We start from the raw sequence: 26449 nt of genomic DNA, 5'->3' as shown, positions 1-26449 counted from the left end.
AAAGCTATGAACTGCTGCAAAAACACATTTTCCAAAGTCAGTAGGGGAGTACTCTGGAGTAGCTGGTTTAAACACTTGTTTAGGCAAATGGGACATTATGCTCTCATCTTTATTTATTTTTTCAGTGATTAGATGGATACATCTTTTTATGCACTTGGATGCAAGGAAGAATTTAGCCATAGGAAACAATGAGTGTTTCTGTCTACAAACAAACCACAGGGCGCTTTCAAAGCAAGGTTGCAAATACGCCAGGATCACATTCAGAACATTTTCTGCCTAAATCATTTCTTTTGATACCAGAGAGAAATGCATGAATTTCCAAGAGTGAGCGCAGAAGGCTTGGGATTACACAAGTGTACCCTAAACACAAATTGGTTTTTGTTTGCTTAGGAAGTCGGGAAAGTTAATGATTTCCCATATGGACCTCAGAACCACCTTGTTTTAGGGGCAAATGCTGTATTGTATTGAATGATGCCATAGCTGCTGCTGACAAGGATCCACAACGCAGGTAGGCTAAGCTTTGCTTCCTATTGGGCATGATGAAGTACACTGATTCTCTCTGGGAAAATGGCAAAGCCATGTGGGCTTCAAAAAATACTTAAGTGACCTATGTTGCTGAAGAAAGAAAGACTGTGTTCTTTTGTTCCTCTGGTTCAAGAGAGCAACAGAGGATAATAGGCTGATTCACGACATGCATGTTCAACACTTGATGTGTCATCATGTGATGGCTTCTCATTGGTTGCCTTTCTGCATGCCATGTGTGAACAACCTCCATGAAAAAGTAGTGTGGGTTGCCAACTTAAAGAACAGATGCCCAAATTTCCTTCCCAAACACTTCCATACCCCCCCCCCCTTCTGTGTCGTGTCTTCTAAATAGGAAGCCTTTTCCTGGCTGAAATGTTGTTATGCTCACCCTAATCTCCAAGAGTAGAGAGATTTCGCAGGTGCCAACACTCACCTTGGGTTTGAGTCCCTTGGGATGAAGGTCACTGAACACCATACAGTGCTACCTCTGGTTACGAACGCTTCTGGTTACGCATGATTCGGGTTATGAGCTCCGCTAACCCAGAAGTAGTTGCTCCTGGCTGCAAACTTTGCCCCAGGATGCGAGTGGAAGTTGCGTGTCAGAGGCGCATGCAGTGGGAAGGACCATTAGCGAAAGCGCGCCTCAGGATAAAAATGGTTTCAGCTTAAGAACGGACCTCTGGAACGAATTAAGTTCATAACCAGAGGTACCACTGTAGTGTCTTTTTGAAATCTAGCTTTATTTGCAAATATGTACAACCTGATCATAAGACGGCAGGGCTAGCAATAAATACTACCCATAGCTTTGGTTTTGACACAGAGAGCAAGTGTGTGCCTTCACTGCTGCAAGTTCCAGGCTTACCTAGAATGTTGCCTGCAAAGTTCTGAAGAGCTCTGAAATCATAGACCCATAGAATCTTAGAGTTGGAAGGACCTCGAGGGCTAGATAGTTCAACCCCCAGCAATGCAGGAATCTTAACTAAAGCATCCATGGCCTCTGCTTAAAAACCTCCAGTGAAGGAAAATCTGCAACAACCAAGGGAGCCTGTTCCATAGTCAAACAGCTCTCCCTGTCAGAAAGTCCTTCCTGATGTTTCGTTGAAATCTCCTTTCTTATATAGTGGTACCTCAGGTTAAGTACTTAATTCGTTCTGGAGTCCGTTCTTAATCTGAAACTGTTCTTAACCTGAAGCACCACTTTAGCTGATGGGGCCTCCTGCTGCTGCCGCCACAAGATTTCTGTTCTCATCCTGAAACAAAGTTCTTAACCCGAGGTATTATTTCTGGGTTAGCAGAGTCTGTAACCTGAAGCGTATGTAACCCGAGGTACCATTGTAACTTGAATCCATTGGCTTAGGTCCTACCCTCCAGAGCAGCACAAAACATGCTTGCTCCAGCTTCCATGTGACAGTCCCTGATCCAGCTTGGAATCCTTTATTGACATTGTGCATTAGGCTGTCTTTTATTGATCACTTTAATATTTAGCTTTATTTTTCTGTAAACTGTTTTGAGGTTTAATTACAAGCAAGCGGTATATATTTTTTTTAAAATAAAAATAAATGTGAAGATCTGAATTTAAGATTGGGGGAAAAATGAGAAACTCAAATTGACACGATGCGCCCATTCCTCCTTGGGATTAGGCAAAAGTCCCACTCTAATCTGTGTTGTTCAGAACACACCTGTAGTACTGTGTCCCGTTCTGGGCCCCACAGTTTAAGAAGGATGTTGACAAGCTGGAATGTGTGCAGAGGAAGGCAACCACGATGATCAAGGGTCTGGAAACCAAGCCTTATGAGGAATGGTTGAGGGAGTTGGGTATGTTTAGCTCGGAGAAGAAGAGACTGAGAAGGGGATAGGATAGCCATCTTCAAATATCTGAAGGGCTGTCACATGGAAGAGGGAACATGCTTGTTTTCTCCTTCCCTGGAGGGTAGGACTCAAACCAATGGCTTCAAGTTACAAGAAAGAAGATTCTGACTAAACATTCGGGAAAACTTTCTGACAGTAAGAGCTGTTCGGCAGTGGAACAGTCTCCCTTGGGAGGTGGTGGACTCTCCTTCCTTAAGCAGACATTGGAAGGCCATCTGCCATGTATGATCTAGCTGAGATTTCTGCATTGCAGGAAGTTGGGCTAGATGATGCTCAGAATACCTTCCAGCACTACAGCCATATGATTCTATGAGCATCATCTCAGTCATGATGCTGAGATAATAATCAGATCTTAAAACCAGCACTAGGGAACCATCACAGTTTAGGTCTATTGTGCTGATGTCCTGCTTGTGAGCTTTGGATTTGCATCTAGTTGGCTAGACAAGTACGGTACTAGATGATGCTCTTTTGGTGTTCTTACATCCACAGCAAGAAGGGACTATGGTTGTACATGATGGGGTAGGCTTCTTTCCATCAACTTTATTTTAGGAAGTTAAAAGCAAGCATTCATGTACTATGAAATCTTGGCTACCAAAAGTCAAGGGCAGGGAGTTTAAGGGTCAGCTAAGGATTCAACAGAAACAACTCCCTTGCACAGTGGTCTAACTTTGCCTAAGGTAGGGCCGGCCCCGGAAGCAAAGTTTGCCGAGCTTGCAGTCATGCAAGGGCCCCACAGTCCAACTGCCAAGATGCTTGGTTCAAGACTTCCTCCCTCACTGCTCTACAGCATCCAGTAATTGGTTGCTCACAACACAAGTCAACACGTGTTTCCCCTCCCAGTTTTCACGTTATTCAGCATTAGTATGAAGAAAAGCTCTTGGGATGAGACAATTACAAATAATGCCTGACTGAATGGTTTCGAAGACCACCACTTCATTCCATGTGAAATAAAAAGAACAGGGGAAATGTGGTGTGTCTTATGTTCTCTTTGCAGGAAACGGGGAAATCACTGAAGATAAGGAATCGCAATCATGAAGGTTGCTGAGTCAGGAAATGTGAATGGCGTCGTTGTGGAAACAAAAGCAGCAGACCTGTCTAAGGAGGATGAAGGTCCCAAGGAACTCACAGCCAGGACAAAAACCTCGTGTTGCAAAGGGCTGAAGGTCCAGTGAATTCCTTACTATTACTATTTCTTTTCTTTTTTAAAGTCTAATTTTCTGCTTTGCAACAGTCTTTTTTAAAAAAGACTCTTCCATTTGGAAGTGTATGGTTTTCATTTGATATCCACCACTGATAGGGTTGGGGTTCTGCCTTTTTCAGTTTCATAGACCTGGGGAGTTACTAAGCTACAGATGAGGAGTCAATGACTCTCCAGGTGTTTTCAAATTTGGGGGGGGGGAGCTGGTACCTGCGTAGCCACTCCTCTATTCACGTTATGCCTTCTCTTGTTCTCCTGAAAACATGAAAGGGGGTAGAGTTAATTTCAGGACATAGGCATCAAAGGAAGCCACCAGGGTGCCCTCCCCATGGTGTTGGGTTCAAACTCCCATCTGTCGCAGCCAGTTTGGCCAATAATTAGGGACGATGATGGTTGTTGTCTTGCAACATGTTCCCCATCTCTGTTCTAACTCCAAATAACCCTGGTTGCACATCTTGTTGCTTTAGGCGTGAGATGCAGAATGACCGCATGGGAATCATTAACGCAAAGGATCGTTAGATGTCAAGGCTAGCTCTGTGCACCCTGCCAAGGCATTTCCCAGACATGGCATCATCAGCACACGACAGCCTTGAGCAACTGCCAGCCACTCATGATGCAGGCTCTATCCGCCACGCCATAAATATTTTTTTTCACAAGGTTCCCTGGGGACTAAGAGTGCGGTTTTCATTTCCCTCAGTGCCCCAAAGCATCATTACAACAACCTCACCCTAATGTGGGTCCCTCCAAGCATTCAGGACCACAACTCCCATCATCCATGATTATTGCCCATGCCGGCTGGGGCTGGTGGAAGCCAGAGTCACAAAGATTTGGAGGGCACCACATTGGGGGGAAGACTGGCTTATAATGATAATCAGCAAAGAACTGATCAATATGATCTATAAGGATGAGGCCAATGAATTTGCAGATGACATCAAACTGAGAGGGGTAGCTAACACTGCAGAAGACTGAATCGGAATTCAAGATGGCCTTAACTGATTGGAGAACTGGGCCCAAACTAACAAAATGAATTTCAACAGGGACAAATTTAAGGTTCTGCACTTAAGTAGGAAGGACCAGTTGCACAAATATAAGATGGGGAACACATGGCTTGCCAGCACTATATGTGAAAAGGATCTAGGGGGTCTTAGTAGCTTAGCCTGTGGCAACAGTGTGAGGAAGCAGGAAAAAAAGCTAATGCTGTTCCAGGCTTGTATCAAAAGAAGTATAGCGTCCAGATCAAGGGAAGTGATAGAATCACTCTGTTCCGCCATGGTCAGACCACACCTGGAATACTGTGTCCAGTTCTGAGTGCCACTGTTTAAGAAGGATACTGACAAGTTCAGAGGAAGGCAACCATGATGATCAAGTGTCTGGAAACCAAGCTTTATGAGGAACAGTTGAAGCAGTTGGGTGTGTTTAGCCTTGGAAAAAGGAGACTGAGATATTTATCTTCAAATATCTAAAGCGGTGACAGTAAAAGCTGTTCAACAGAGGAATGGACTCCCATGAGAGGTGGTGGACTCTCCTTCCTTGGAGGTTTTTAAGGAGAAGTTGGGTGGTCATCTGTTGTGGATTCTTTAATTGAGATTCTTTGAGGTCCCTTCCAACTCTACGATTCTGTGATTCCAAGAACAATAACAAAAAATATTGTTGTGGTGTGAAATATTTGAGAGGGAGGACTACCCACTAAACTTCCTAAATGGCTCTTCATAATACAGTTTCTTGGGCATGGCTTGATAGCTGCTCAAGAAGCATTTGCAGATGACTTAAGTCACACACAGCCTATCAGATCCTGGGAAAATACAGTTGAGGAACTACTTCATATCTCTGCTGCTGGAGCAGAGCCTAGTTCCTTTATTTCTTTCCGGGAGGAGGAGTAACAAATCTAGGGGTCATTGTAGTGGCTTAAGACCTGTCCCACACCTGTTTAAGACTTGATATTGAGGGACTACTCTGGAATCTAAGGATCTCGACATATCACAATTCTCATGGAACATCTGAAAGACGGCTTGTCTCCTGATATTTTTTCGTTCCAATAAACCGAAAAATAAACCTGCCTGAGGGGGAAAAAGCCTATGACCTTTTGACTGCAAACTCTCTTCTCCCTTTGCACAGAGAAGTCAACAGCGCCCCAAAGTTCAAAACCCAATCCATGCTGTTTACTCACTTGTAACTATGTTATTCAAGCACTTCTAACTTTTAACCAGTGCATCAGGACTTTGTTTGTTTTGGGACCAGATGAAATACCAAGAGGGCTGTGTTGACAAAGCTGGAGACTATTTGGATAAACATTGAACCCAAGACTACCCGCCTGAACTGGCACTGGAGAGAAATCAGCTCAAAACATATATTGGCTTCTGTTTTGCATAAGTGTCTGTGCCTCTCTGGGAGAGGGAATTACTAGCTTGCAAAATACATCAGAAGTGTCTTGTGACAGCCAATCAAATAAGGATGTTGTAGCATTCTTGCATAGTTGAAATGCACCATCAATGATTGCATATAAAGAGTTTCTGACTTCCATCTCTTTGTCACACTGTGCCATTACCAAGAAATAGAACTCAGGGCAGGGCTATGCTAATGAGCAGGAGAGAGAGATTGATTCTCAGTTGTTTGCGTATTTTTTCTTGTGTTAACCGCAAGGCTGTTGGAGATGATAGACATAACCCATTGAAATGAATGACCTCAAGTTTGTCACATGCATTAATTTCAATGGGTCTACTCTGCATAGGACTGACATTGGCTATAAGCCATCGACTACATAAAACTTTTTCTTCTGAAGGACAAAGGGTTACTTCTAGAAGGACTTTGATCTCTCAGAGAATAGGGAAGCATGGCTTCCATTATCCTGGAGAAAGCTCATTGATGATGTGACATTCCCCAATCCCTCCCCCTTTCCCATCTTTCATTAGGCCTTCCTTGCTGCCCTGGCATTCACCTACTTCAGCAAAGTGTTTTCTGGGGCTATGATGAAAAGTTCCTTCACCCAAATGGAAAGGAGGTTCGGCATCTCTTCCTCTACGGCTGGCTTCATGGATGGAAGTTTTGAACTGGGTAAGTAGTCAGAGAGAAGCCATGTAGTGGGGAGCAGGAGGGGAGAAAGCCCTTGGAGAGGTGAGCTGAGAATAACGTGGATCACCATCTTCCATTCCTTGCTCTTCCTCAGAACACTATATACACCTTCTGGGTGAGAAAGGTTCATTCTTGGTGGATGTTGATTCAAAGGATCGTGAGTGATAGGGACATAAAGAGAGTCTTGCTGGTTCACAACAAAGGCCCATTGTCATGAGAGCCAGTGTGGTGTAGTGGTTAAGAGTGACTGACTCGTAATCTGGTGAACCGGGTTCGTGTCTCCGCTCCTCCACATGCAGCTGCTGGGTGACCTTGGGCTAGTCACACTTCTCTGAAGTCTCTCAGCCTCACTCACCTCACAGAGTGTTTGTTGTGGGGGAGGAAGGGAAAGGAGAATGTTAGGTGCTTTGAGACTTCTTAAGGGAAGTGAAAGGCAGGATATCAAATCCAAACTCTTCTTCTTCTTCTTCTTCTTCTTCTTCATGATTGGCTGGACACAAAGAAATGGTGGGAGGCACCAGCTTGGGAACCCCTAAAGGATGAAGGCTCATAGCCTGGGGATTGATGGTGGAACAATGATGAGTGGTCACAGGGAGAAGAGGGAGAGGTCTAGGAAGAGGAGGCATTGGAAGCTGAAGAGATATCAGTGTTTAGTGAGCGGGAAGGGTCTGTGGGAGAAAGAAAGCCAGAATCAGAGGCAGAAGAAGGAAAGGAGGGAGGCCAAGAGGCAGAGATGAGTCCAGCTGGTGAAGAAGAGTCAGGGTGTCACCCCCTCCTGCTGGGACAAGCTCCCCTCCCCCCTGGTCTCCCAGGACCAGAAGAGGTGTGCAGAGGGAGGAGCTCAGACAGGCATACCGGCAGAGTCTCAGATGGCTTGGGAAGGGCCTGAGGGAGGGGGAGATTTAGGAAGCTGTAGAAAGGTGGGGACCTTCAGCCTCTGTAACTTTTTCATGGGGCAAGACCCACCAAGAAGAATTGCTGTGCTCATTAGGACCCTTTGTGACTGTTGCAGGGAACCCGTGTCCCTCCTCATGCTCCTGGACTACAACTCCCAGCAGCCCCAGGCAGCATGGCCAGTGGTCAGAGATAATGGGAGTTGCTGTCCCAGAACATCTGGAAGTGCATCCACGCCGTAGGATGTGATGCAACAGCCTCATCCACAATGGTAGCCAGTCATTGACCAACTGTGTAGGGAAACCAATTTTACCATAACTTTACTATCCCTGTTTCCTTGCAGTGCCCCCCCCCCCAAAGAACACCAGCGGGTTCTGGGAACAAGTGCTAAGTGATTTAGCAATGAATAAATACTCTATCATTATTTACATTGTTTTCCAGGGAATCTGCTGGTGATTGCTTTCGTGAGTTACTTTGGGGCAAAATTCCATCGGCCAAGGGTGATTGCTCTTGGATGTTTTATCATGTCTCTTGGGAGTTTCTTAACAGCAATGCCTCACTTTTTCATGGGATAGTAAGTACAAGCATGTTTACATTTAGTTTGTTAGATTGGCCACACCGCTGTCTCTGAAGGACATTATTTGAGATGCAGAATGAAACATATATAAAGATGAACGGTAGAGGTGAACATATATGTCCCTTTCTGGTTCATAACAATTTCAAATATGTATTGGGACATGTTTCATCCCAGTATAAACGTTTCAAAACATGTTGGTTTGTATCCAATGCTGGTTCAACTCAGGACAGACACATTGAAATGAACGGCCATGCCTAACTTAGGTCCATTAATTCTATCGGGTTTACCCTGAGAAGAACTTCATTAGGTACAAACCCTTTAATATTAAAATATGCATTTTTGTACTTTTTCCCAAAAAGAAGAAGCTTGAGGCTATATTGCAAAATTCAGTGAAATGCGAAATAAGAAGGATATAATTACATGTAGAGATACAGGACATTCACCACCTTCGCTGGTTCCGATTTAACAGACACAAACGTGTCAAGGCAGCTTACAACAATCAAAACGCAAAATACAGTAAAAATAACATTGCCGAAACAATAATGAAATGTAGCAGATTGGAGCTAGGATAAAACTGCAATCCTAATCCTTTTTGGTTATCCTTCCCATGTTGTCTGTGTCTGCTTAGAAAGTAATCCCATTTATGTCTTGGATAAGTGCTTTTGGTGTATCTCCAAGATGGCCAATGTCAGCTAGAGCTACCAAACTTCTTTCCAGCCACTTTGACTAAGCAACTCTTGACGATGCATTAAATAGTTCTGAAATTTAGAAAGAAATCCCCATTCTTTACTTCTCCTTATCTACATTGTCTATAATTGCAAATGGTCACCATGCTATTCCCACTCTCCAGTGCCAAGGCATCTCTCTGCATCTTTCTTCATTAATAATAATAATAATAATAATAGTTTATACCCCGCCCATTTGGGCTGGGTTTCCCCAGCCACTCTGGGCGGCTCCCAATTGAGTGTTAAAAACAATACAGCATTGAATATTAAAAGCTTCCCTAAACAGGGCTACCTTCAGATGTCTTCTAAATGTCATATAGTTTATTTCTTTGACATCTGATGGGAGAGCATTCCACAGGGCAGGTGCCACTACTGAGAAGACCCTCTGTCTGGTTCCCTGTAACCTCTCTTCTCGCAGTGAGGGAACTGCCAGAAGGCCCTTGGTGCTGGACCTTAGTGTCCAGGCAGAAAGATGGGGGTGGAGACACTCCTTCAGGTATATATGATTAGGGGCTTATCCAAACTTGCTTTTGTATCACACTTCTAGGCACAGGTTCTTGTTTTAACACTCCTCATCCAAACACCTTTTTTTTGGGGGGGGGGGAGTGTTTCCTCCATGAAAACCCGCTCAACAATCTGTGGAAATCCCGAATTGCCATTTGCTCTGATTCAGCATTAAAGAGTGTGTTTTCTTGGAGAAAGCGGGTAGCTCATTTTGTCACAGAACCTTAAAGTGTGGACCTGTGCCTAGAAAGGAACTGTGGGATGAACCTCTGGTTTACCTTTCTTTTCAGTTATAAATACGAGACATTATCACGAGGGTCTGAGAACTCGACATCCAACCTCTCTCCTTGCTTACTGAACCAAACAGTCCCAGAATCACCAGGGATGTCTGTGTCGGGTAAGGTTGTGGTTTCTCCATGGAAGTTTGTAAGTAGCCCATCAGAAGTGCTGGGGAGGGGGCAGAGATATGCTGGCCCTGATCCCAATATCCATGCATTAAGCATGAAGTTTGGGCAGGGGAGCTTCTAATAGTGCTCACTTGAATGCATTTGGTAGCCTTCCAACCTTTCCATTCAATGTGGGGAGATCAGGGGTTGAACAGGCAGGAGCAGAGATTTGGGGAGCAGAGCCGGTGCCTTTACTCAGTATTTGCCCACTCTTGTTCTTGTTTAACCTTCAAATTAGCCCAACAATTCCTTTCCCATAGAAGTCCTCTCACGCCCTTGGAGCCAGCGGGCCCACAAATTAAAGCAACAGGACAGCTCTCATATTCCTTACTGGTTTCCCACAAAGCCTCACTCTCCACTTGACCAAAGAATAGCTACTAGGGGAGTACTAACTTTACTGCACCGGGAGCATAGGAATTGGACATCCCACCTCCAGAACATCCTTGGTGAACATCTCCTGTTTGGGATTGCTTGGGAGGATATGTGTTTCTGTGCAAAAGGTATGACTACGTACTCCTGCTATAACTTCTGTTATTTGCAGGCTGTGCAAAAGAAGTTGTATCTTATGCGTGGATTTATGTCTTGATGGGGAATCTACTACGTGGAATAGGTGAAACACCAATAACTCCACTGGGCATATCGTACCTGGATGATTTCTCGAGAGAAGAAGACGCTCCTTTTTATATTGGTAACGTCTCATAGGAAAATCTCATCTCTAGTACTAAATAAAGGCAAAGGGACCCCTGACAACTAGGTCCAGTCGCGGACGACTCTGGGGTTGCAGCGCTCATCTCGCTTTACTAGCCGAGGGAGCCGGCGTACAGCTTCTGGGTCATGTGGCCAGCATGACTAAGCTGCTTCTGACGAATCAGAGCTGCGCACGGAAACGCCGTTTACCTTCCCATCAGAGCGGTACCTATTTATCTACTTGCACATTGATGTGCTTTTGAACTGCTAGGTTGGCAGGAGCTGGGACCGAGCAACGGGAGCTCACCCTGTCACGGGGATTCGAACCGCCAACCTTCTGATTGGCAAGCCCAAGAGGCTCAGTAGTTTAGACCATAGTGCCACCTGCGTCCCATGTACTAAGTAGTGCCTGACAAAAACAAAGGCAGATTTTTCAAGCTGCAGCACTCAGATTTTGCACCTGCTCCTGAGTTGTATAGCATGTCAAAAAGATTCTTTATAGTAAAATCTGGCTTCAGTCATCAGCAGAGTTAGAAGCATTTTGCATTCATGTTGTCTAAATTTGAACTTTCTGTCATTATATTTGACTCATTCACAATTTGATTTTTTTAAAAAATCTGCTTTGACCTGAGAAGTGTACAATTTCTTCAAAAAATTATCAAGCTTTGGAACCAAATGAGGTAAAAAGTCATAAAAACAGTATCACAATGCTTTATTACTCAGGAAAACGTTTGCGAATCCCCCTTGCATTATGACACCTGCTGAAGGACACTATGTTGATAAGGCTGCAACCCTGTAACCACTTACCTGAGAGTAAACAACATTGAAGTCTATGGACTTTACTTATTAGCAGACATGTGTAGAATTGTACTGTTAAATGTGTGTTCGGAAATGCAAGCTTGATCCCAATTATTCATAACATGATTCTTTAAACTAGGTGAAATATACTCGGAGTCGAGAGTGGATTTCATGCTCTTTATTCAGCTCACAGTGGTGAGGAGGAATGGAAGTTCCCCCAGAATGTCTGCTTTATATACATTATTTACACAATGGGCCCCACATGATTGGCTAGTTCCGGGATTCACCTGTAGGCCAATCTGGTTGCAGATTCACTTCCACCTGTAGCTGGATTGGGTGGCTCCTGTGGACCAATCAGACTGCTGCATTCTGAATCCTATTGTTCTAGGACCAATCAGACTGCTGCATTCTGAATCCTATTGAACTCAGTACATAACACTAGGGCTGTGCTACCTTTTCATCCATGAAGAGTGGTCTTTCAAAGGGCATGAAATATAGGATATCCCATCCTGCTCTGCAGTCCCAACCTCCTCTGAAGCTTGTGTGCACTGGAATATACTGATAATATTTTCTTTATAACTGCAGGCTGTTTGCACACAATAGGAATGATTGGTCCAATGGCTGGTTTCCTTTTGGGATCTCTGTTAGCCAGACTGTATGTTGACATTGGCTTCGTGGATCTAGGTGAGTTGCAAGCTGAAGATTGGTGATTGTAACATGTGGCATGCAGCATAGCTTGACTTACGGCTTTGAATCATATGGAGCTGTGAGCTCTGTAGCCTTCACATTTGGATAGCTCCCAAGCCCAAGTGGGATGCTTTGGAAAGATTCGGAGTTCTTGTTATTAAATATACCAAGAAAAAAGCACACCAAGAACTCAGGCCAATATAAGTTTCAGTAGTGGGAGATTACAAGCTCAAACAGAGATTACAAACTCAAACTCATAAGGATACTGTCAGGGGCTCAGGAGCAGAGGCACAGGGAAGAGAGGAGATGGAGAGCGAAGGGGAAGAATCCGAGGGGAGCGTAGGAGAAGAGGACAGTGGACCGAGGGATTCCATGAGCCTCTCCAGCGAATCGGAAGATTCACAGAAGGGGGCGCCAGTGGCCAGGGGTAGGGGGTTCCCAAGGGGAATGCCCCAGGAGCAAGGGGGCAGCAGGGACTCCCAGAGCAGTAGCTGGAAATCAGGACCAGCTTCCCCACCAGAGCAGAGTGGGGGGGAAGAGTCCCAAGGATCGGGGCCAGTGCATTCCCCACCAGGGAGAGAAGATAAGGCAGGGCTGACCACGCCTCCATCAGAAAGTCGGACAACGGAGGAGAGGTCAGATCCGGCCAGTGTCCCGGAAGAGGGAAGCAGTGACCGAAGTAGTGTAACGGTTAGGAGAAAGGTCACTGGGCTGGCGCGAGAGGCAAGTTCAAATGTACAGGAGCACGGGACAGCAGAGAATGAGGATTGGGAACCGGGTCCTAAAGCCTGCCGGAGGGAGGGGGAGGAGCTAAGCGACTCAGCGTCGGAAGAGTCCAGAAAGGGCAATGCCCCAGCGGGCAGGAGGACCCAGAGGAGGAGAGAGCAGCGTAAAAGGTGGAGCAGGGCTAGGATCTTAAACTGGTGTCATAGGGGAGGAGACTCAGACGGGACTTCGCCGATCTAGGGTTTAAGACGTAGGGCTGCACGCTGTGGCTTTGAAATGGAAACTGAACTTCAATAAAGACTTTTGTACATTACTACAGCCTAGCGTTGGTCCTCTGTGAGCTGGGACCTAGAGGCAGCTCTGACAGATACGTATAACACAATAATTCGTTACAGAATTAAAGATAAGAGTTTATGAGTAGAGATAAGTTCATGTTAGTGCATAGTCAGATTCGACGTGAAGGTCTTAGTTTCAATCATTGAGAAGAAGTCAGAAGTCAATTATGGATCAGAAACCAGGACAGGGCCCTGCTTCAATGTATTCACCTTCATCAGCTGGAAGTATCAAATATTACATGAGAATATATTTAAATTCTAAATTATCATAAATTATAAAACAGTCATAAATTATAAAACAGTATTATACAACATTTGGTTCCTTACCTAATTTTTAAGGGGTTGTGTAAGTTTGAAGAATTCGTATAAATATATCCTGTTATTTTCTACATTTCTCAGAGATAACAACTGAAAATAATGAATATTAATAATTACATGTGTTGAATCAAATTAAAAACTCTAGGGCAGCATATAATCATAGGATTGTGTGGCTATTCCCTCCCCCCCACAGGTGGAATAAATGAAGACAACGGACACAGAGTTTTAGGTTAATGGGCGAAAAATGGCCACAACTTTATTGATTACAGGAAAGAAGGGTATTGGCTTTAGGCATTGGCCCTAACCGACTATCCGGTCTGACCGGGAAGGGTTAAACACCAACAGGGGGAGCCACCCGAGATGCATATCCCTGGGCGCTCCCCAAGGGGTTACCGCTCGGGGGCGCGCTTTAGGCCCTAGCCTCCGTAGGTTTCGGACGAGGCGTCGCCCCTCGGAGTCCTTTAACGAACTACCCTTCAAGCATTGGGGGAGGTGATGGCGTTCCTCCCCCCCAACCTCATCTGCATGATAATACCCCGGCCAATGCCTACCGCCAAAACCGAGGGAGTTGTGACGATTTGCTACGAGGTAGGCGAAAAAACCAAGTGGCTCACAAAACCAGCCAATTAGCCAAATGGAAAAACTCCTACCAGGCCCCTTGCGGCGACCAGCCGAAGCCCATAGCAAGGTCAGTGGCAAAACCTAAAGGGCGGGTGGGTGGGAAACTGCGTCGTCTCCAGGGAAGAAAGGGGGTGAGCCAGGGGCTGCCCTGACCTTAAGTGGCCCTAGGAAGGCCCGCCCCTGCCGCCAGCCAATTGGCTGGCGCCACAGGGTATGCTAATTGGGTGAATCCCTGTCTCCTGCGAGGCTGACGCCAGCCTCGCAGAGTGTGGGCGGGGTCGTGATCCCACAACCCCCCCTCCTCCTGAAGGTCGGAAGGGGCATTCCTCATCTAAGTATGGGTAGATCAACGTGTATTTTGAGCTTTTCTGTGTGTTTGCATTTTAGAAGTGAGCCTATTACCTTTTATATGCACTTAAAGGTGTAAATGGGATCCCCCTAGATCTTCTTAAAGGCATAGAGTTCTAAAGTTCAGAGGACAGTTGCAGTTTGATTTAAAGGTCTTAAAGAAATGATGTATAATCCTGATAACTATTCAGACCCATAGGGGCCATGGTCTTAAGTAAATGAATGTACTGGGCTTCCTGTTGTAATAACAGTCCACCTGTCCTTTGTCAACAACAAATTGTCACTGTTTTTTTGTGTTGAATATATGCTATATGGTAATTTATGGACCTAATAGGTATCTAAAGCTATTTGCACATAACAAAATATGTGATATTTTAGGGAGCAGGCTAGCAGGCGGGGGCCATTACTTACATCATAGGAGCCTACCCAGCACAAAACACTGTTGCTGTATGTAGGTTTTATTTCACCGTATTTTTCGCTCTATAAGACGCACCAGACCATAAGACGCACCTAGTTTTTGGAGGAGGAAAACAAGAAAAAAATATTCTGAATCCCAGAAGCCAGAACAGCAAGAGGGATCACTGCACAGCGAAAGCAGCGATCCCTCTTGCTGTTCTGGCTTCTAAGATAGCTGCGCAGCCTGCATTCGCTCCATAAGACGCACACACGTTTCCCCTTACTTTTTAGGAGGGAAAAAGTGAGTCTTATAGAGCAAAAAATACAGTATTTGTTTTTTATCTTATATTTTGGAGATGTACATCCAGTTTTTTTCTTTTAAATTTTTTTTTGGGGGGGGGCAAGCGAGTGAGGCCCTAAGCTATAGCTTGTTTAACTTATACGTATATCTGGCACTGCTGCCAGCGTTTGTACACAGTTATTTCCCATATATTCAATGAGTGTTCCCCAATCTTTTCTAAACATATGTTCTTCTTGTTCTCTCATTGTATATGTTAAGTCTGCAAGCTGCACATATTCTGTCAACTTAAGTCACTATTCTTCTTTGGTTGGGACCTTGTTCGTTTTCCATTTTGGGGCTAACAAAACACGGGCCGCAGTAGTGGCATACATTAATAACCTTTTTTGACACCTGGGAATTTCAGTCTGAATTATCCCCAACAGAAAGGACTCTGGGATTTTTTGGGAAAGCGCTTTATCCCTTATCGTTTCTTACCATGGATAGTTGATGCACAGATGGAATTTGACCTGTCTCTTACTCTAGATACGGTAACGATAACTCCGACTGATTCCCGCTGGGTTGGCGCGTGGTGGCTGGGCTTTTTGTTCGCTGGTGTCTTCAATCTGATTTCCGGCATCCCTTTCTGCTTCCTGCCTAAAAGCCTGGACAAAGAAGGAGCGAGTGATCCTGAAAAGAAAAAACTGGAAAGTCATGCTGATGAAAGCCATATACAGAAGCCTGAAAGTCAACGAGGAGCTCGCTTCTCAAAACTGAAAGGTGAAAGATCTGCCCTGGTGGCCCAGGACCTATTCCATGGGTTGGCAAACTAAGGCCCAGAGGCCGGATCCGGCCCATTTGCCTTCTGGATCCGGCCCACGGATGGTCCAGGAATCACCGTGTAGATCAGCGTGGGGATTCTGATCATTCGGGCCGTGCCATTTCCCCCCCTCCCTCACACACACCATGGCGGCGCCTCCTCCCTCCCTCCTCCTGGCTTCTCCCTGCCCTGCCTAGAGGGGGAAGGGGGTTGGGCTTTGTTGAGTGCCATTTTAAGCAGCCCCTCTCTGGAGCCAGCCCTTTCGCGCTGCTCATTATCCCGCCGCCAGCCCCTGCCGCTCGCAAGGCACAGGTAAGCAGCCACCGGGGCTTGTCCGGTGCTGTGGGGAAGGGAGGGGAGAGTTGTGGGGGGATTCCCCCCCAAAAAAATATAGTCTGACCCCCCACAAGGTCTGAGGGACAGTGGACTGGGCCCCCTGCAGAAAAAGTCTACTGACCCCTGACCTATTCAGTCGTGTCAGGTTCCGGGTGGTCAGTTGAATGGAGAAGGGGAAGCACTGCAACAAAGGAAGGCCGTTGGGCAGTGGTGGGCAGGGATGTTAGAGAGAAATAGAAATGAGAGGGGAAATTATTATTATTATTATTATTTTCATAAATTTTTATTCAGGTTTTTTTTCCATAATACAATGCAATTAAAAACAAACCAAATAAAAGCAAAACCAGAAAAAATGAAAAAAATGCTAGTGAGCTGCAGTTTTGCCACTTACTGCTGCCGCAGCTCAGAGATACAATTAACAGCAGCAAATAAACTAGGATATCAGTTCATGACTGGGTAGTGACTCTCAATTCTTTGAATTTGATGTTTTATAAAATGATGTGCAGATCATTCATAAAATGTGCAGGTCTGGCCTGCACTAAGCACCACATCTCTCTCTCTTTCAGAGTTCTTTACATCCCTGAAGAGAACACTGGGCAACCGAATGTTCTTTATGTTATTGTGCTCATCGTTGCTGCAGTTCAGCAGCTTTATTGGTTACTTTACATACAGCCCGAAATACATAGAGCAGCAGTACGGTCAGCCAGTGTCCAGGTCTAACTTTGTAACAGGTGAGTCCTGTGTGTGTGTATTAATGAAAGGGACTTGAGCAGTAAATGTGCATAGTAACTGGCCATTGTGCACATTCACCAGGCCTCATGATGAATGTGCACATAACCCTTCCTAGAAGAGGGTGCTGTGTACATTTCCCAGTCAATATACATAACCTCCAACAGGCTTTGGGCACTGTGCATATCCTGAGTGATCTTTGTACATTCTCTAGCCAATATGCCTTGATTTGTGGGAGGAGGTGATTGGTTTGTTTTGGTTCTTGTTTTTATTATGCATTTTGGGTTCTCATTTTGTATTTTTATGTTGTCAACCACCCACTGACCTTTGGATGAAGTATTCGGATGAAATTTCATTAATAACAATAGCAGCAGCAGCAATAATTGCCAGTCGGTATTGGGGAATGTGCATATTTCACATGTGTTTTGTACATTCTCCAGGCAATTTGCAGATTATCCAGTCAGTATGCATGCTCTCCAAGAAACACGCAGTCTTTGTACCCCAGGCTGCTTCTGGAACACTGCCTAATCCTCATGGCCCACCTGAAGAAGTAGGAAGAAGGCAGTCCAGCCCCTTTTCACCACTCTCTGTTGTTCCCGATTCAGATTACTTTTGTATTTCTCCCACATGTGTCTAACAGGAGGTTAAGATCTAAATCTACAGATTTAATCCGCAATCCATTTCCCACAAAGAGGAGGAGCAATACTGTATTCTTAATGTTGGTCCTTTCCCCCTTTTAACATTTCCAGGGTATCCTTTCAGTCTTCCCACCCGTTTGCTGTCCCTGTTAAGTCATTTGCAATTGGGGGGGGGGATAGGACATGATCCTTATTTCCTTCTTTGTCTTTTATTCCAGCCGTCACAGCCATACCAGCAGTCTGCCTTGGTATATTCCTAGGAGGCTTCATCATGAAAAAATACAAAATTGGCATAGTCGCCGCAACCAAAATGGCATATGTACTGTCATTTCTAGCATTTGTCATTTCGCTATTCTACTTAATAGTGGGCTGTGAGAACCGCACAGTGGCTGGATTGACAGTATCTTATGATGGGTATGTGATACAGATGCACTGTGTGTGTGTGTGTGTGTGTGTGTGTGTGTGTGTGTGTTGCAAAGATTGGTACATAGCTTTGGAGGTACATTGGTACCTCGGGTTACAGACGCTTCAGGTTACATACGCTTCAGGTTACAGACTCCGCTAACCCAGAAATTGTGCTTCAGGTTAAGAACTTTGCTTCAGGATGAGAACAGAAATCGAGCTCTGGCAGCACGGCAGCAGCAGGAGGCCCCATTAGCTAAAGTGGCGCTTCAGGTTAAGAACAGTTTCAGGTTAAGAACGGACCTCCAGAATAAATTAAGTACTTAACCTGAGGTACCATTGTATTCCTGGATCCGTCTTTGCCATTGGAGGCCCACACGACCTTGGCAGCTAGGAGTGTCTTTTACCAGCTTCCTCTGGTACGCCATCTATGATCATATCTGGCCAATGTGGCCATTGTAGCATTTGGTAACCTTGAAATGGGACTTCTGCAATGTGCTCTGTGTGGAGCTGCCCTCAGGCCTGGCCTGGAAGCTCTAGCTGGTGGGAAATGAAACAGCTAGACTGTTGGTGGGAGCAGACTACGTGTGGCACCTCTGCTAAAACATCTCCACTGGTTCCCCCATGTGGGATTCCCAAAAATAGACCAGAGGCAGTTAATATTTCATCCAGAAGAGCTTTACTGCTACTGAAGGCAAATGAGCATAACGGTCACGAATCCAATACATTCAGGATTGGCACTGTCCATAAGAAATCCAGTTGCAGCAGACTTAACTTAAATTTACAATAAGTTATAATAAGACTAAACCATAACACTAAGCATACTGGTACAGAACACCACACCAGAAGGAAAAGAGACAGAAAGAGAAAGTGAAAACGCAGGCTCCTTTTGGCCTTACTTTTATAGTCAGCATGACCTTGACTGAAGAGATAACAAAAGCAGTTTAAGCCAGCTGTGCTCAGCTTCTCTAGGGAATAACCCAAACATCATGAACCTTCTGCTTGTTTCTTTTACGCAGAGACGCTTCCAGAACCCTCTTGAATTAATTAGAATAGGAAAGATCTCTACACATCAGATCAATACTTTCTGTACCTAGAAATGCAAATTGACAACTGGGCAGGGGTGGCCCAACACATTTTGCCACCTGAAGCAAAATGGGGAGTTGCTGGCTCCACCTCCTCCTTCCCCCTGCTGAAGCCGAGGTCCTGGTCCTCTCCTCGCTTTTCTGGCAGCAGAGGCAGCAGGTGGGCTTGGTGGCAGGGCAGACACAGCAGTGGGGTTTGCCACCTCTGGATCCCAATGGAATCTCACTTCCTAAGACATTCACCTCAGTGTGCCTATGGGTAATGCCAGCTCTGCTACCAGGCCAGGTTCAACGTTCTCATGTTCAGAGACAAATTTCTGCACAACCTGGGTGGGTCCAGGGTACCTTAAGGATCCGTGAGATCCTCTGGAGGAGAGCTGTTTGCTGTTCCCTGTGCGTCATAGACTGGAGGGACACAGAAAAATGGTGGGAGGAACCAGCTGAGGAGCTCCTGAGGGAAGAATGTGCAAGTGATTGATGGTGGGACAATAAAGAATGGTCAGAGGGAGAAGACTGGGGAAAGGGGGTCTGGAAGCTGAAGAAGCAACAGGGTTTAGTGAGCTGAGAGTCAGTGGCAGAGAGAATTCCAAAATCAGAGGCAGGAGCTAAAGCAGGAGAGGAGGGAAACCAAGAAGCAAAGATGAGTCCAGCTGGTGAAGAGGCACGGGTGTCTCCCACTCCTGCTGTGACAAGCTGCCCTCCCCACTTATCTCCCAGAACCAAGAGAGGCATGAAAGGGGACAAGAAGAAGTTTACTTCTCATAGGTGTAGTCTCAGATTGCTTGGGGGGAAACCCTGGAGAGCAGGGGACTTAGGCAGCTGTGGGGAGGTGGGGACCTTCAGTCTGTACAACTGCTTCATGGGGCCAATATCTGCTGGAGGTGAGCTGCTGCGCTCATTAGGCCTGCCACTCCTGTGCAGATTCTGTTTTTGCTAATAAAGAGTTAACACCAACTTGCTCAGTGTAATTTACTGCTGTCTCGCTTCTCTCACCAAAATCACTAGAAGTTGAGTATTTAGTCCCATGCTGTAGAACACTCTTCCAGCATCTGGAGGGCACCCTGTTGGTTACCCCTGTGCTAGATGTGCCTTAGGATGAACTAAAGGAAAACTTCCCTGCTTATTCCACAAGGCAAGCGGTTGCACGGGGCGCAACTCCATTATCTTCAGCCTGTAACCTGAATTGCAACTGTGCCACAAACCAGTGGGATCCGGTCTGTGGAGAAGACGGGATGACGTATGTGTCGCCCTGTTTCGCTGGATGCAAAGCTGTGACAGGATCCAGGAAAGACACAGTAAGATCTTTATTTTCCTGAAAATAATAATAATAATAATAGTAATAATAGTAGTAGTAGTAGTAGTAATAATAATAATAATAATAATAATAATAATAATAATAATAAATTTATACCCCACCATTTGGGCTGGGTTTCCCCAGACACTCTGGGTGGCTCCCAACAGAATATTAAAAACACGATAAAACATCAAACATTAAAAACTTCCCTAAACAGGGCTGCCTTCAGATGTTTTTTTAAAAGTCAGATAGTTGTTTATTTCCTTGACATCTGGTGGGAGGGCATTCCGCAGGGCGGGCACCACCACCGAGAAGGCCCTCTGCCTGGTTCCCTGCAACCTCACTTCTCACAGGGAGGGAACCACCAGAAGGCCCTCGGAGCCGGACTTCAATGTCCGGGCAGAACAATGGGGTAGAGATGCTCCTTCAGGTATACTGGACCAAGGCTGTTTAGGGCTTTAAAGGTCAGCACCAACACTTTGAATTGTGCTTGGAAATGTTATTGGAGCCAATGTAGGTCTTTCAGGACTGGTGTTTTATGTCTCGGCGGAGGCAGTGCTGCCTTTTACCTTGAAAGGGGATTGGGGGAAGAGAAATGAACTCTTTAAAGGAATTTCTGGTGTCTACTACTTCTTTTTCTTTCAAAAAAGGTGGGCAAAGGCAGAATAGATAGGCATATGGAGTCCAGGATTTAGCTTCTATTCATTTATTTACCTTATGCCCAAAAAACTTTTAACCTTCTTTTCAGGTTTTTCAGAATTGTAGCTGCATTGAAAAAGGGGATTCTGGGCTGAGGAATTCCTCAGCAGTTTTGGGAGAATGTCCAAGGACTGACAGTTGCTCAAGAAATTTTATTTATTACGCAGTGATCAAAACAGTGGCTTCCTTTTTCTATGCTCTGGGAGGGACTCCTTTTTACATGATCATGATTCGGTAAGTAACAAGTTGTGCCTGCCACAAGAAAGGCCATACAGGTAATATCCGCTCCTGTCCTTGTTTCATATTAAAAGTTCCCTGAAAACAAATACCGTAATTCCATTGCCCTCTGCTGCAGATTTCCAACCCCTGGCAAGAGACCCTTAGTATTCTGTGGCAACTGAGCATGCTAATTTCTCAATTGTTGCCTACTTATGTACTGTATTTTTTGCTCCATAAGACACACCTGACCATAAGATGCACCTAGTTTTTAGAGGAGGAAAACAAGAAAAAAAATATTCAGAACAAAACAGTGGATGTATGATTTTTGTGGTTCATGCTGTTGCCACAGACATGTGATTTGATGGTGAATTTGGGGTGACCCAATGCAAAAATCCTGAGGATCCATGTGGATCCGTGCTTTGTAACCACGTTTTAGCACCATTGCGGCCCCACGCAACAGTGGATGCATGATTTTTTTGGTGCAGGCTGTAGCCATGGACATGCTATGTGATCTGATGGTGAATTTGGGGTGACCTAATGTAAAAATCCTGAAGATCCATGGGCTTTTACCTCCCCGCTCCCAGGCAGCCTCCTTTATCTCTATTGTCCCTTATCTCCCTCCCGATCGCTTACCAATCAGCTGCTTCCTTTCAACACTTCCTTCCCTCTTGTTTGCCTTAGTGTCTTTAACTTACCTGGAGCAGTTTTTTGCGCCTCCTTTTCTTCTAATTTCTCTCCTCATTGCTTTAGCCTTCCTGTCTCCTCTCCTTGCAAGTTCGCTGTCTTTACCTCCCCCCTCCCAGGCAGTCTCCTTTATTGCTAGCGTCCCTTATCTACCTCCCGATCACTTGCCGATCAGCAGCTTTGTTTCAACACCCACTTCCCTCTTTTTTTAAAAAAAGCATGATCTGCTTTTTGCCCCCGGGCAGTTCGGCTCCAGGGACCATGCATTTGCTCCATAAAATGTTCAGACATTTCGCCTTACTTTTTAGGAAGAAAAAAGTGTGTCTTATGGAGCGAAAAATACGGTACTTAAAAAAAAGAGAAAAGAACCTATTTGTTTAATTATTCAGTTTCTATCCTGCCCTGTGTCCCAAAGGAGGCCAGGGTGGTAAATTATACTTTTTCCAAATCCTGAGATTCCCCCCTCTTCTTTCACAGTGGCCCAGTCTTCCATCAGGACCCCATTTCTATTGGCATTCACAACCCGAGTTCAGTATTAGAGGGAGTCGTACCAATAATACACTGCAATTCCTCTTTCTTTACCCCAAATCCCAGCCTTTCGGAGCTGTCTAAATTCACTGGAGGCAAGGCTTGAGTTCACACAGCTGCCCTTCCTCCATGGTCATAAAGTTTGCTGAATCGGGCAAACTCCTGAACTCACCTTTTGCACCAGGCTCACTTTTGTCACACTTTTCCAACATCCCATCATGCTCTGCAATGACTATGTCGATGAGATTGGAGGGAACATTAGAAGCTCTCTTATTCTGAGTCAGGTTATTGGTCCATCAGCTCAGAATTATCCACACTGATTTTCCACGCTGATTGGAGGTCTTGCTGACCCTTGCGTTGCACTGGAGAGGCTCACAATTGAATCTGGGACCATCAGAATGCAAATTGTGCTCGCTTCCAGTGAGCTTCCTCCCACAATTGCTGCTTAAATGCTAGGAAGGGAGGAATCTGCTGTCAGTTTACTGCACATAACATTGAGATGCTTAGGCGGAAAGCAAATAATAATAGATGATAATACAGCCCGAGCACTACCAATGGATTGCTCACTGTGTTAGTAACATCACAGATAACTTATAGAGGCTTGCAGGAATGTATAGAAGCATATTTTCCACCAACGCTGATTTCTTCCATCATTTAGGTGCGTAGATCCAGAATTGAAGTCACTTGCAGTTGGACTCTATACGCTTGTTATGAGAGCTTTAGGTAAGAAACATCACCATTCTGGTCATTTCTGAATATCACTGGACACCCCCCCCCCGCCCCAGTTCTTCACACACTCACACAGGCAAGTGAGCAAGCAGTATGGGGGGGCAGGCTTCTGTTGGAGCGACACTGACATTACTCTGATTTAGGCCAGCTGGGTTGGGCAGAAGGACCCAGTCCGATGTAAAGAAGATTTGGATTGGTCTCTCTGTGAAAGAGATGTATGGGGGGTGAGGGAAGGGTAGGAGAGGGAGGTATGTGTCCACAGTCTGTGCATGCCACTGAGATTGCTCATCATCAGGCTGATTTTGGTCTTCTCCCCACCCCCCAAAACTTTTGTACTTTTGCAAATGTTGGGGTTTCCCCTATCTAACTAAGATCACTCCCTTTGTTTGTGGCTGTTGCCAGTTTTGCTCCATACCTGAGGAATGTTTGCTGTTATCTGTTAAGATGATTCGGTTGAGCAATCCCCCAAGTGGCTTATGAAACCTGCATGCTCAGAAGTGGGGGTTGGGGGTTGGGAGGGGGGTGTCTGTCTCAGAACCGTGGATGTATAAGCCGATAAGGACCATCAGTTCCCTGCTAAAGGCAACTAGTTGACCACTGCTGGAAAGAAAATGACCTGAGCAAGGGAGGCCATACATTATTGCAATGATCTGCTTAGTATTTTGGGTTACTGGGCTTCTAAGACTTACACACATACAAACACCCTGTCTCTACTATCACCCTACCCAAGAATATTGTCTAAAAATGTGTTTTAGATGACAACCTATATTTAGTGCTTGATGTTTTTCAGCTGGAATTCCAGCCCCTGTTTATTTTGGAGCAGTGATAGACAGGGCTTGCTTGAAGTGGGCAAGCAGCAGCTGTGGCAAGCGAGGAGCTTGCATGCTTTATGATGCGACAGTATACAGGTGAGCTCCACTGGAATCCCACAGCTTCTCTGTCATCTCAAGGGCAGCTGTCTCATTAACTTAATGCAATGGCTGGGCTCAATCTAGATGACTTCCTGCCTGGCAGCCATCCAGGTGGAGTCCTCTGAGCCTAGCCATCTCTCTGTCAATTAATTTTAATGCCTGGCGCCAGGATCCATCTCTCTTGGGCAATTTGTTAAGAGAACAACAGGGCTTCAAGTTATCGTTGGCTAAATTACGTTGATTAATGAACTAGAGCTTTGGGGTGCAACCATAGAATCGTAGAATTGAAAGGTCTCATGCAGAAGGTCTCAGGTTCAATTCTGGGCACCCCTAGGCAGGACTAGGAGAGATGTCTGTCTGAAATCCTGAAGAGTCACTGCCAGGCAGTGTAATCAATGGTCTGTCTCAGTATAAGGCAGCTTTCTATGTTCTTATCTCCCCCTCCGGTTCTGGAGGAGGAATCGCTTAACCTGGCCTGGTAGCATATGGACAGCCAGGGCAGATGTCTTAGGAAAGATGACACACGCTGTTTAGTCACTGCATTCTGTACTGGCCGTAGTTTCTGAACCAGTTGCATGCCCAGCCGCAGAGTCCCCATCGCCACCGAGTGTGCCCGACTAGGGTATATGAATAAAGGGACACCCCAACTGTCTGGGATTAAAAGGCCACAACTTTATTGGTTAAAGAAATAGGTAAAAGGTAAAGGTAAAGGTACCCCTGCCCGTACGGGCCAGTCTTGACAGACTCTGGGGTTGTGCGCCCATCTCACTTAAGAGGCCAGGGGCCAGCGCTGTCCGGAGACACTTCCGGGTCACGTGGCCAGCGTGACATCGCTGCTCTGGCGAGCCAGAGCCGCACACGGAAACGCTGTTTACCTTCCCGCTGGTAAGCGGTCCCTATTTATCTACTTGCACCCGGAGGTGCTTTCGAACTGCTAGGTTGGCAGGCGCTGGGACCGAGCAGCGGGAGTGCACCCCGCCGCAGGGATTCGAACCGCCGACCTTTCAATCGGCAAGTCCTAGGCACTGAGGTTTTAACCCACAGCGCCACCTGCGTCCCATTTAAAGAAATAGGTAAGGTAAAGGTAAAGGGACCCCTGACCATTAGGTCCAGTCGTGGCCGACTCTGGGGTTGCGGCACTCAACTCGCTTTACTGGCCAAGGGAGCCAGTGTACAGCTTCTGGGTCATGTGGCCAGCATGACTAAACCGCTTCTGGCGAACCAGAGCAGCGCATGGAAATGCCATTTACCTTCCTGACAGAGCAGTACCTATTTATCTACTTGCAGTTTGTCGTGCTTTCGAACTGCTAGGTGGGCAGAAAGAGGTAGGTAGGCATAGGTATTGGACGTGTAAACCCTCTCAGCCTCCTAGTGGGGGTATGGAGTATTACAGGGTCTGCTTGGGGCGGGGGGGGGAGGGGGAAGAGAAGGGGTTGTGGCAAAACACAGGTTTACACTGATGGTCCGACCCTAGGCGTTGAGGAAGCTCTATGGCCCGTTAGCCACCCGCTTCCGGCTCTATGGACAGAGACGTGCTCCTGGCTGATTGCACTGCTGAGGGCTGCCTCAGCAAGCTAATTTATGCCTGGGGAGCGGACCTGAGGGAAGGCTGCGTCCCTCAGGTCTGCTCCCCAAGCTGCACCCCACCCCCACCCCGACTGCCATGGATAGGCTGATTTGAATAGTGGGCTTGGCAGATGAATCTGAATGTGCATTTTCTCAAAATTAGCAAAGTTTCCCCCACTTTGCTGCTTTAATGAGGCCGCAATATTTGGAGGAACACTGGGTTCACCCCCTAATCAAGATTAATTTATTCCAGTGATCTTTTGTTTTGTTTAGCAATTGAACCTTGTGGCTGCTACTATCTGTTTTGCTTTCTGCTAAATATTTTGCACATTATCACACTTCAATTTCAAATTATTATGTTGTGCTGCAACTTACACCGTAAGCTGCTCTTAGGATTTTTTTTGTGTTTGTGATATATAGATAGATTTAAAAAGCAGGAATGAAAAAGTCAAATATAAACACAATTCCTTCTCTTATGCAGACATTATTTCTTCGGTCTAGTATTTGTCTTAAGAGCTCCATCCTATCTGCTGGGCATAGTCTTCTTCTTGTTCGTGAAGAAAGATTTTGGAGCAAAACAGGCTGATTCCCCCGAAACCAAGAGGAAAGAAGATGCTCTGAATGGGGAAACAAAGCTTAATGACGCCAAACATATGGCAGGCCTTTCAGATGCAGAAATGGATACCTGCATATAGCGCAAATGAAGCATCACACTGTACTTAGGCAACCATGCACAGACCATTGGAGGGGGGGGGGCACCTTGACTATATCAAAGATTACATTGTCCAACACAGCAGTGAATTATTTAA

General features: G+C 45.7%; 1 protein-coding gene across 1 annotated transcript; it reads left to right on the top strand.

Annotated features, from left to right (window-relative positions):
• Positions 1-367: 367 nt before the first annotated feature.
• Positions 368-26449, top strand: LOC307224992 (solute carrier organic anion transporter family member 1B3-like). The gene is made up of 15 exons (XM_079992514.1): positions 368-508; positions 3389-3557; positions 6502-6643; positions 7997-8129; positions 9652-9758; positions 10349-10495; positions 11878-11976; positions 15547-15780; positions 16723-16887; positions 17742-17937; positions 20143-20305; positions 21053-21237; positions 23093-23157; positions 23954-24071; positions 26122-26449. The coding sequence occupies exons 2-15, from the start codon at positions 3426-3428 to the stop codon at positions 26333-26335; spliced, it is 2100 nt and encodes a 699-aa protein (XP_079848640.1). The 5' UTR covers positions 368-508; positions 3389-3425; the 3' UTR covers positions 26336-26449.

The sequence above is a fragment of the Podarcis cretensis genome (assembly GCF_951804945.1).
Source record: "Podarcis cretensis genome assembly, chromosome: 10".
Lineage (NCBI taxonomy): Eukaryota > Metazoa > Chordata > Lepidosauria > Squamata > Lacertidae > Podarcis > Podarcis cretensis.
Note: the sequence above shows the minus strand (reverse complement) of the source record. Positions and strands in the feature narration are given on the sequence as shown.